At 41.9% G+C, this 12,032-nt stretch overlaps 1 protein-coding gene across 1 annotated transcript; it reads right to left on the reverse strand.

Annotated features, from left to right (window-relative positions):
• Positions 1-341: 341 nt before the first annotated feature.
• On the reverse strand, positions 342-4,728 carry LOC107149154 (olfactory receptor 6B1). The gene is made up of 2 exons (XM_015493918.2): positions 4,674-4,728; positions 342-1,402 (listed from the first exon to the last, which is right to left on the reverse strand). Exon 2 carries the CDS (start codon positions 1,375-1,377, stop codon positions 442-444), a length of 936 nt encoding a protein of 311 aa, XP_015349404.2. The 5' UTR covers positions 1,378-1,402; positions 4,674-4,728; the 3' UTR covers positions 342-441.
• Positions 4,729-12,032: the final 7,304 nt, after the last annotated feature.

Consider the following 12,032-nt stretch of genomic DNA (forward strand, 5'->3'; position numbering starts at 1 on the left):
GAGCAGCCTCTAGTCCCTCTGCCATGATTTACACCCTGCACCTGGAGATGGGACTGGCGAGGGAGGAAGGTGGGAAAGGAAGCCACCACCAAATCTGTTGACCTCAGAGCTCTTAATGTTTGCTCATTCCAGAAACATCTGACTCGTACACCACCATCCCTCACCTCACTTCACTCAGCTATTGATTTACTCACAATCTTAGAAACTCCACTTGGGTCACAGGCAAAGGCGATTGATTCTTTTCCCCGGGCTCTCTACATGGTGTGTCTTCCCACAGAACACAGAGCACATGTGCAGATGTGACCCCGGGCTGGGATTGCTGAGGGCACAGGGATGGCAGGCTTGCCCAATGGATGTCCAGCTGAGGCTCTCAAAGGGGAAGGATGTCCGCAGGCAGGGCAGGCAATCTCTCTTCTTTTTTTTCTGATCAATCCTAATAAATTAGTCAGATCCAGTGGCTTGGCAATAGATGAGTTTCTTCAGAGCTTCTTTCACCTCTCGATTTCTTAGGCAATAAATGAAAGGGTTTAGAGCGGGGGTGACGATGGCGTAGAAGATGGAAATGATTTTGTTCATGTTGAAGGCATGGATGGCTCGGGGCCGGGCATACATGAAGATAGTGGCAGAATAGAAGATGGTGACCACCACAAGGTGGGAAGCACACGTGGAGAAGGCTTTCTGCTTTCCCGTGGGCATGCGTACAACAGTGGCCAGAATGCATCCGTAGGACAGGACAGTGATGGAGAGTGGGAAGAGGAAGATGACCAGGGCCAAGACGAAGTCCACCAACTCAGCTATGGACATGTCTGTGCAGGAGAGGTTCAGCACTGGCGAGATGTCACAGAAGAAGTGATTGATGACATTGGGGCCACAGAAGCTGAGGCGGGAGATGAAGTAGATCTTTGCCAAAGAGATGCCAAAGCCAATGGCCCAGGAACCAAGAGCCAATCGGAAACAGAGCCCATGACTCATGATGGTGGGGTAGTGGAGTGGGCGGCAGATGGCCACGTAACGGTCATAGGCCATGGCAGCCAGGAGAACACACTCTGTGCACATGAGCGCAATGAAGAAGTAAAGCTGTATCATACAGTGCGTGAAGGAGATGCTGTTGCTCATAGACCAAAAACTAAACAGCAACTTGGGCACAGTCACAGAGATGTACCAGGTCTCCAGGAAGGACAGGTTGGCCAGAAAGAAGTACATAGGCTTGTGCAGTGGCCGGTTCTGTTGCACCAACAGAATAATGGTCACATTTTCAGTCACTGTCAGAATGTAGGCCACAAGGAACATCAGGAACACTGCTGTGCGCATGCTCAAGCTCCCGGGGAACCCCACCAGAATGAACTTGGTGACCCGGGTCTGGTTCTCCACCTCCATATTGAGGACACAGGGCTTAGCTCTCCTGGAGGAAAGAGTCATTTGGTCAGAGCCCATGATCCAGTTGGAGTCTTTAGCATTGCCTTCTCTGACTATCAATAACAATAACAATTATTTATTAATAGCATGTTCTAGGTTAGCTCATGAACTGGATATATTATGCAAACATAATTTAATTACTACATAATCTCACATGTTTTATTATATCCATTTTAATGATGAATAAGAAATAATAAGAAACTGTGTCTTGGATAGGTATTAAGTAACTTACCAAGTTCCCACTGAGAGCAGGACAGGAATTGTGTTCCAGTATAAGTCTAAATCCAAGCTCTAGCTAAAATTCAAGGCTATCTTCACAACCACCACCCAAGTGACTATCAAACCTCTGTGTTCCATGTTACAACTGCCAGTCTCAAGGGATACACCAGCCTTCCTGTCCCACCACCTGCTCTGAACTCTGGGAGTTCTTCCCTACAACTCATTTATCCTTCACATACTATTTCTTTTCCTAGCATTGCTGGAGATGGAGAGTAGCTGTCATCATCTGTGAAGCATGAGAGAAGGTGAGATGGGAGGAGTTGGGCTCTGCAGTATGAAATAAACATGACTGCATTCTAGTCCCAGGTCTGTCCCAGGTATTGCAATGTGACCCTGAAATCTTACCCTGAGACCCAGTTTCCTCTTTCACAAATGTGAATATTAAAGTGAATTCAGCTGATATTTCTGTGAATCAAAATACAAATGACATTTCACATAAACTATAAATTACAATCAGCATGAAAGGGGCTCATATTAGATAGAGCAGGAAAGATGGTAAGTCAGGACAATGGGAGGGAGGAGGGTAACCACCATGAGCCCAGCAGAGTGGTGAGCAAGGCAGACGTGGGCCTCGATATCAGGAGCTTTGGGTTCTTGGGGGTGAGAATGGGTGTCTCTGCGTGGAGGTTTTTTTTGTTTTTTTGAGAATCAGATATATAAATGAATAAATAAACCTGAAACATTTTCTATGAAGATTAAAAAAAAAAAACAGACAATAATGGGAGTGTGATCTGGAATGTCCCTGTGGACTTTTGGGCAGAGAAGGATTTCAGGACTCAGTGCTTTGCAGAGTGGAGTAAATGAGGCCATTGCTGTTCCGTGGTGAGTGGAAACCGAGCCAGGAAGAGGTGGGAAACGTAGGCAGGGCCAGAACGGGCAAAGGTCCTCCAGGTCATAATAAAGGCTCTAAATAAGTGTCCTAAATGTAAGAGGACACAAACAAGGGTCTGAAGGTGAGTGAAGCACGAAATGACTTTCATTAAGGAAAGACAGCCGTCATTCAAGGTGCACTTCCCAGAGCCAAGAGTGAGCCTGCTTGAGAGAAGCCAACAGTGACCTTGACTCCGGTGGTTGCAGAGAAGTAGATAGAATTAGGTGCGTTTTAGACGCGAAGACTTTAACAGTAATTGATGGTCTGCGTGTGGAAGTGGGGGAGAGAAAGAAGCCAGGGGAAATCTCAAGAACATGGCTTATTACCTAGAAGTTTTGCCATTTTCTAAGACAGGGAAACAGGATTTTTATAGACATTTTTTCTCATAGTTCAAGAAATGGCCATGGACAAGAATTTGGTAGGGCTATGTTTTGATTAGTTTTAACAGTCTACAATATCCTCTGATAATCATGTATTGAACATTTACCAGGTGCCAGGAAGTTTGCTTTTCATACAATATCCCATTTAATCCACAATATAACGTTAATGAGACGTAATCATTCTCATTTCACAGACATATGAAGTAACACTTCCAAGGTAGAGAGTGGTAAACTTGGAATTACACACAGGCACACCCTCAACCACCAGGGTGACTCACATGTCAATGAGGAAAATCAGATTGTGGACCACCACTTTTTTACACCTAAATATAAAATGTAATACTTTAGGAAATGTTCTCTCATCCACCAAAATTCCATTATAGGAGCAGAACATTAAAGATTATAAAAGAAAACCATATGACAGAAGAATGTATTCAATCAGATGTACCAAGCGGAAATGAACACATCGAACTGTTTGGTAAATGCACTAGAGATGAGATAATCCTGGGATAAGGTCTAAGGTATAAATAAGCAAGAAGAGGCATTCTGGGCATATGAATCAGAGTGGGAACAGGCACAGAGCACCAACACAGCCTGGCACACTCAGGCAAGCAACGCCTACACATGGCCTAATGCTGTGTGAGCTGCAAACTGATGAATGAACAGGGAGGGGTGGGGAGGAAAGCTTGTCAAGGGCCAGATCAGGGGGCCCTACACACACAACAGCAAGGGGTCCAGAGCCATCTCATACTAAGGACGAGAAGTGATTGCTGATGTTTGTCAGGAGCATGATAGTGACCTCACAATGCACCCTGCGTTTAATGTGAGAGGGTGGGTTTGGATGACACTCCACCAGAGATTGGTAGAAGAGTTGGAAGACACTTAATGGCAGACACTTAAGGATACACACAAAGAGGAGAAAGAACATTATTCCAGCTCGTGATGTTTGATAAAGAAACAAAAATGAATATATTTAACCAGACCTGTTCACACAAGTAACTTTGTGTTCCTAGAGGAAGCAAAAGAGAAAGAGAGGGAGATAGTTCTTTATTTCTCATGAACTAAATAAAGCCTGATAGGCACTAATTATGATGCACTGGTGGGAGGCATGATGCTATTTAAGTGTATTATTTTAGTATGGAACCAATGGACCCTTTTACCCGTGACAGTTTTACTCCACTACAGCATATTCAAACGGGCTACCCTTCGTAGCAGATTTTACCACTGATTTAGAATCAAACATCTAGCTTCACTCCACTCACATGCCAGCTACATAGACTGTTTCCTCTAATTTTGCCTGGATTCTCTATGAAGGTAGTTTCCAAGTAATTCAAAAGTGGTAGACACATAGCCTTCATTCCTTGCCAAGACAGCAGCAGATTTTTAATCACTGTCATAAATAAAGGGCCAGGAGGTTGTAGAGTCTGCAGCACAGGGATATCAGGGAACATGGTAGGGATCTAAAGACTGGGATCAGGTTGTGGGCTTATTTCTGATCCAACACCATGGGATATCTCTGAGAAGTAGTAGGAAGAATCTATTCACCCACTTGCTGCAGAGCTGACTGCACTTAGATTTCAGAAAAGGAGAATACCATCCAAACTGATTGCTGGGAATTGAGAGTGGATAGAAAGAAGAGGCATGGAGCATCTGGGGTTAAAGATCACTGTGCCATAGGAGTCGGAAACAGAGCTGCCCAGGAGGATGCTCTTGGAGGGGACACTTACCTCGGCTCAGCAGCCTCTAGTCAGGTCGAATGTGAAAATAAATTCTTCACTGATTCTAAAGTGGGAAGAAGTAGAAAAACATGATTCAGGTATTGAATAGATGTGAGGAACCCACTGCCTACACCTGGAAGTAGCGAATGGGCCCAGATTACCACACTGCTGTCACACTGATGGCCAGCACCAGGGGAGACGACAGCCGTGGGCACTGAGACCATGCCTGTGCCCAACCTGGCAGTGGGCTGCCCCTTCCAGCACCCTGGAGCCCGAGCACCCGCCACCTTCCTGGGCAGTGCTGCCCTAGTCTTAGGCACACCCCGCTGTGAGATCTGTGGGTTCTGAAGGCTTTATAGAGCATCAAGAATTTCCCTACACCTCTGCCAAGACCCAAGAGGAAAGAACCTTGGCAATGGCAGTCCAAGTCTCTTGTGGGATCCAAGGGAAATTTTATTTGCCTATTGTGACCTTCTTATTTGTTTTACATAATATTAATTCCATAAGGGGGAAATCACTTATGACCACTTACTTTGAAAAGAACTCCATTTTAATTTATTATTTCTTGAAATGGAGAGAAGAAAAAATTACTCCACTTTCACCTGCATTTCCAGATTTTCTTTTAGTATTCTATCTTTGGCTTATGGGAATCAGGATCAGTGCTCTCAGGGAGATGTTGACATTTGCAGTAGACTGGTATTGCTGCATTTTAGCAAGGGTTTAAAATAAAAGTTTTTACTTTCAATGCTTATGCCATAATTGTGTGCTAAATAAATTTATCATGATGAGTTCATTGCTATGTTGTCAGCTGCCTTTGGGAACCACTTAACTTGTATTTCACATAATGGGACATACTTCTCTGTGGCCTACGGAAATGTCAAGTAGCCCTCCCACAAAGAAAAGATGTCAAGTTCACTATGGTTTCGTGAAATGGTAAAAGGAGATATTGAAAGCTAAGTGCCACTTATGCTTGTGGTAATTGAGCAAGCAACCTTTAATATAGCTTCTCTTACAAGACTGAAGTATGAAAACCAAATCACAGCAAGGAAACAGGATCCAGCTCTTTCATATCTCTGGCCTTAATTGATCTCCAGATTCTAAGAAATGTTCTGATATCCCCTGAAATGTAACATTTGATATTAACCAGAATTTTGGACTTAAACTATTGTGATGTGCTGTTGGCTAAGAGAAAAATGACAGAGTTTCCACCGAAGAGTAGTTGCCCATGCTCTCATTACCTGTGTGGTGGCAGAGGAATGGGGATCACGCTTCTCCTCCAGAGGTAGAAAGCCCCACCTACTGTAAGAGGACTCCCTGAATTACTGTGATTATGATTTTTAACTCTAGGAATCAAAAAATTCATGCAAATAATCCTAAACAGATTGGCAGTATTTCAGAGATACAAATTGCATTCTATGACGGACTGACACACTTTCATTCATTCTGGAGTTCAGCTATGCAGGTTTTCTCAAAGCTTTTTGGTCTATGTCTGCTTTTGGTTCTAGCCTGACAGATCTCTGTCCAGGATGGACAAAAAGCAATGAGAAGACCCAGTGAGCTCACTGTGTTGTTCTCGGCTCCTGAAGTCCTTGAGCACTTTTCTTCTTTTTCTCAGAACCCTCCTCTATCTGTTGTTTTGTTATGTCCAGGTTTTTTAACTGTAAGGAATAATTCATTCTTTGTCACTGCTTGATGTTCCCCTATGTGACTGTGCTGCGGTCCATTATCTATTCATTCACCGATGGACATGTGATTCTGCATGGGGCACAGCTTCAACACTGGGGCTATTTACAGCTCTGCTTTGGCTTTGACTTGGTACTGGGTAGAGCCTGAAGGTCATCTGGAGGTGAAATCTTAGGATGCTCTCAGACCTGGATTTATATATGGATTTTTCAGTCTTAGATGTGTGTATGGATTTCTGGTACACACCTGAGTTTTTAAGAGTCATTATTCCCCAATATATCTTCTGTACAACTCCTTCCTTCCCAGCTTTTTGATCTATCTGCTGCTTGTCCCAACTCTTATCTCTCAACTGAAACTTCTACAACCAATGCTTTTGCCCTCAAATGTATTCACCAAAGTCCACCTGGAAAGCTATCCTAGTCCTGGAAATGAAACTGGAGTTAGAGAGGAACCAGATTCTTCCACCTCTGCTGCTGTGTTCACTGCAGGGTTCAGGCAACTTCAGCAGAGGCAGAAGTTCGCAGAGGAGTGCCCACTGGTATTAGCAGTGGTCTCAGCAGGCAGGACCAGATTCTTCAGCAGCAGTGAGAGGGATCTAACTGGGTTGCAGCTCTCCTCAGTAGGTTGTGCCCACTTTGTGTAGAGGCAGGACCCAACCGCCCACCCGTGACTTCTTTTGGGGCCTGTGCAAATTCAAGAATGAAACCCATGGACAATGGAGAATGAGAGTGAAAAAGCAGAATTTACTTGAGTGAGAACAAAAGAAACAGAGCTCTTGCCAGGCAAGAGAGGACCTGATAATGGGTTAAGTATACTAGTCTAGGGGCTTATATTTCTACGGGGTATGGACACCAATCAATATCTAGGCTAATCATAATCCCAGCGGCTTGAGAGGCTGAGGCAGGAGGATCGTGAGTTCAAAGCCAGCCTTAGCAACTTAGTGAAACCCTAAGCAACTCAGCAAGACCCTGTCTCTAAATAAAATCCATAAAAGGGTTGAGGATGTGGCTCAGTGGTTAAGTTCCCTTGGGTTCAATCCCTGGAACCAAAAAAAAAACTAGGCTAATCAGGTGTAGGAAAAGTGCTGCAAAGGCTATTGGTCAACATCTACGCTAATTAAGAATTGGAAAATTGCCAAGACTACTGGTTGGCCCCGTGACTTCTAATTGGTTGTGCCCCTCTAGTTGTTGAGTTTGTAGCTTTCATTCAGGTCAGTCTCTTTCCCTCTCCCTGTCTCCCTGGGACAAAAGAGTTGACTGGAATGTTTGGCATGTTTGTACAGATTAACTTCATGGAGTAGCCAGTACATTTAGAGAAGCCTTTTTTTTCGGGGGCGGGGGTGTCCCTTGCCTTAACTTCCTGCCTCTGTTTTACTATCTGTCAATGCTATCTGTTTAGTAAGACCCCCAGCCAAGCAAAACAAAGGTAAGTTCTGTGCCACCACTTTTTTAGTTGGTTTATAGATAAACTGAAACTGTTAACCCATTGCCTTTGAGAAGGTTCCTATTGCTCTTCCTCACACTAATAACCTGGCCCAGAAGTGTGGGGCTATCATCTTGACAGTTGCCCTTAGGTAGCTAGTCAACCATTAATGGGTGAGCAGGGAAGGTAGTGAAGGGTGACTGAAAACTGCAGGGAACCTTATCTGACAAAGAAGCACTTGGAAGATGGGGGCTGGGTATGTTGAAACCTCCCCAAGTCATAGTTACAATCCCTTAAAAAAAGAAAAAATAAATAAACTATTGTTTCAAGATCATGTCGTGCCCTACCAGGTGGCCTAGAACCTCCCTTATTATCAAACTTCTCCCAACCCTGAATCTCTCTTGCAATGAAAACATCAAAACTTTCACAAAGAAATCTTGATGGGGGTTATTCAAAGAATAATAAACCAATTAAGAGGGCAGAAAATTGAGGCAAAAGCAGGGATGTACGATTTCCTTAAAATCTCTAACTCTGATCACCACACAATGACTTTGAGGCAGTCTCTGTAGTTCCTACGCTGTCAGTCAGAAATCAGAAGTGGACTTGAACTAGACTCTGGAAAATTCCCAGGGACCCCCAATAGAACTGGAAGGCAGGAGAGGTGTATCATTCTTCTCTCTGATCTTTTTCTCTCTGTCCTTTGACAGTGTTTTATTTTCCTTTCTTATCTGATATGGTTTCGATATGAGGTTTTCACCAAAAAATTCACAGGTAAAACAATGGCAGAAAGTTTAGAGGTAAGTGATTGGGTTACTATCTTAATTAGTGCGTGAGCCCACTGATGTGGATTAACTGGGTGGTACCTATAGGCAGGTGGTCAGTGGCAGGCAGTGGGTCACTGGGAGTGTGCCTTTGGGGTTTATATTTTGTGCCTGGTAAGCAGAACCCTCTCAGCTTCTTATTGCCATGTCCTGAGCTACTTTTTTTTCACCATGTCCTTGCACGATGATGTTCTATATCACTTCAGGTCCAGAGCTATGGAGTCAGCTGTATATGAACTGTGACTTTTGAAACCGTGAGCCCCAAATAAACTTTCCATCCCTATGTTGTTCTTGTGGGGTCTTTTGGTCACAGTAACACAAAAGCTGACTAAAACATTTTCCCCTCTTATAAACTCACACCTGTTATTATGAGTAATGTGTCTGAAATCTTTCTGGCATGATTGCAAGAATCAAAATGAAGGGTCCTTCATGCTACCCCAGTTTCATAGCAGTCCTGGTAATCTGTAAAAGTTGCCACCAGTCTGTTAAATGAGGCATAATAGGTGGATAATTTAAATGCCACAGACATTCTTATTGCAATGCAGCAGCTTCTACCTTCATTCATCTTTCCCCTGAATATTGTAAATCATACTAGATTCCATAGTTCTGCAAAAGTTAATTGTGACTTTTCTTGTCATATAATTCTTTATTGAAGGGAGCTTCAATAAAATATTGAAACTTGGAATTTCCCACTTCTCTAACATTGGCAATGTTCCACTAGTACCAGTGTTCCTTCTCCCTCTCTCTCTCTCTCTCTCTCTCTCTCTCTCTCTGTGTGTGTGTGGTGTGTATAAAGATATATTATATACACATATATATGTATGTATACATATTAGTTTTGTCAAATTGTGACCTTGCAAAACTCCCTTTTTAGTTCTAGAAGCATTATTGTAGATTCTTTGTTATTTTTTATGTCTATGATAATGTGGCCTGAGAGATAAGATAATTTTTATTTATTTCTTATATACATTGTTTTTAATTTATTTATTTTTCTTATCTTATTACTTTGCTACAACATTCAGTTGAAAAAAAAATTGTGAGCATACATACAAAGGTCATGTCTTTAGTGTTAGAAGGGAATTTTTCTGTCTTTCACCATTAAGGGTAATGTTACCTGGAAGTTATTTGTAGATATTGCTTATTGGTTAAGGGTTATGTTTAAACATATTTGTCATGAGTTATGATGAGTTATATTTGTTGCCTTAGGATGATCAATCATATTTTCATTTCAGTCTGTTAATAAATGAAACACATTGATTTAATTGACTTTGAATGTTGAACCAACCTTGAGTTTTTAAATAAATTTTCCTCAGTATGTTTCGTATATTGATGGACCAGATTTGCTAATATTTTATTAGCTGTTTGTGTCTATTTGTGAAAGTTATTAGTTTATGATTTTTTTCTTGCAATATCTTTGGTTTTACTATCAAGGTAAATAAGAATTCATAAAATAATGTGGTGAGCAATCTGTTGTTTTCAATCTTCTAGGAGAATTTGTGTACAACTAGTAGCCTATCATTCTTGTATATTTGATGGAATTTATTAGTAGAACTATCTTGACCTGGGTTTCTCCTCATGGGAGGATTTTTTAACTTATATTAAACTTTTCTCATGGTTCAGGGTTTTTAAAGTTTTTCCATATATGGGCTTTGGTAGCTTTTCACCTTAAGGAATTTAACTTTTCATCTAAGTTGATTTTTTTTTTTTGTACCAGGGATTGAACCCAGGGTTGCTTAACCACTGAGAAATATCCCCAGCCTGTTTTACTTTTTATTTGGAAACAGGATCTTCATGCATTGCTGAAAAGCTTGCTAAGTTGTTGCAGCTGGCTTTGAACTTGCGACCCTCCTTCCTCAGTCTCCTGAGCCATTGGGATTATAGGTATGAGCCACCATGCCTGGCCCGTTCGATTCTTTTTGGTACTGTACAAAAAGGAGTCTCCTTAAATATTAAACATGTTAATTTTTTGTGGGGGGGGATACTGGGGATTAAACCCAGGGGTACTCTGTCACTGAGCCACATACTTATTCCCTTCCCCATACCCTGCCCTTTAAAAAAAAAAAAAAAAAGACAGGATCTCACTAAGTTACACAAACTGACATTAAACTTGTGATTCTCTTCTCTCAGCCTCCTGAATACCTGGGATACAGGTGTGTACCACCACATCTTGCCTTATTCAGTTATTTTAAATTTGTGTCTGATAGCACCAATATCTATATTTCCCTGGGATTAATTTTGCCATCAGTTTTTCCCCTCATTTTCAGAATTTTTGTCTTATCTTCTAAGACAGATCATTTTTATTGAATGTTGGACAATGTATATGAAAAATTATAGGGGTGATGTGAAGCTTGACATTACCTTCCTCAAGAGAGGATTTATTTAGCTTCTAGTAGGCAATAATCTTAGGGACAAATCACTTCAGATGAGCTTACTGGAATATGGGTGGTTTTTCTTTTGCTACTCATCCTTACTCCTAGAGAATAGTGGTCCAGAAATCCCACCTGCAGATGGGAGGGACATTCCTTGATGGCTCTGAAATGTAACCAGAGTAGTCTCAGCTGTGAGGTGACTGTAAATTCCCTTTATGTTCAGTCTCTTGACCACCATAAAAGTTGAAAAAGCCTCGAGAATGAAGGTCAGCTGAATGGTGGACTGGTGTGTTTGCTCTTCCTTCTCTTTACAATGCTGAATTTTGAATTTTTGCCTAGAAAACCCTCTAATTCTTTCAGTAAGGTATTCCTTTTCACATTTCTAGCTAGGTTTTCAAGTTTTCTTCAGTGGGAGTGACTGTCTGATATAAAATGCTCCACTGTAGCAAGATCCAAAGTCCTAAAGTCAATACGTATTTTGAATTCTCATCGAGCTAAATAGGATGGATTGCCGATGGACTGGATATGCATTGTGAGAAAACAGGAGACGAGGGAATGGAAGGGTAGCAACACCATATATTGAGTGAACTTCAGAAGAATATTTTGGTGGGGGATTCAAAGTAGTTTGTGTTTGGATGTGTGGAAATGAAAGTGAAGTTGTCAAGCAGGTGATTGAATACTGGAACAGCACTGGGTTAGAGAGTCATTGCTGTTAAGCTGATGTCATGAAATGAGATAAGATCAACTTTGGTACTGTTACCTGCACATAAGGGATTCTTCAGGGCAAGAACACCCACATCTGAAGAAAACTGCTTCCTGTTTCCCTGTTAATGAACTTCCACAGCTTTTCACTCACCCTAGTAAAAATGAAGTCTGCTGCCACAACTGATCCCAGTCTCTTCCATGGTGCACAGTGACTGTGAATTTTGCCCTCAACAAGTGTGAAAGGATTTTCCTGCATCAAAATGAGCTTCTTCTTTAAGCAGGCAACAACACTAATAAAATAAGTAACCATTTATCTCCTAGCCTTTCCTTGGCTTTCAAACACTGTAGATCTGTGCTGGAAAGAGATG

Source organism: Marmota marmota, unplaced genomic scaffold (assembly GCF_001458135.2).
Source record: "Marmota marmota marmota unplaced genomic scaffold, marMar, whole genome shotgun sequence".
NCBI lineage: Eukaryota > Metazoa > Chordata > Mammalia > Rodentia > Sciuridae > Marmota > Marmota marmota.

Coding starts and splice junctions, on each gene's coding strand:
- LOC107149154 (XM_015493918.2), bottom strand. CDS start 1,377: ATGGAGGTGGAGAACCAGACCCGGGTCACCAAGTTCATTCTGGTGGGG.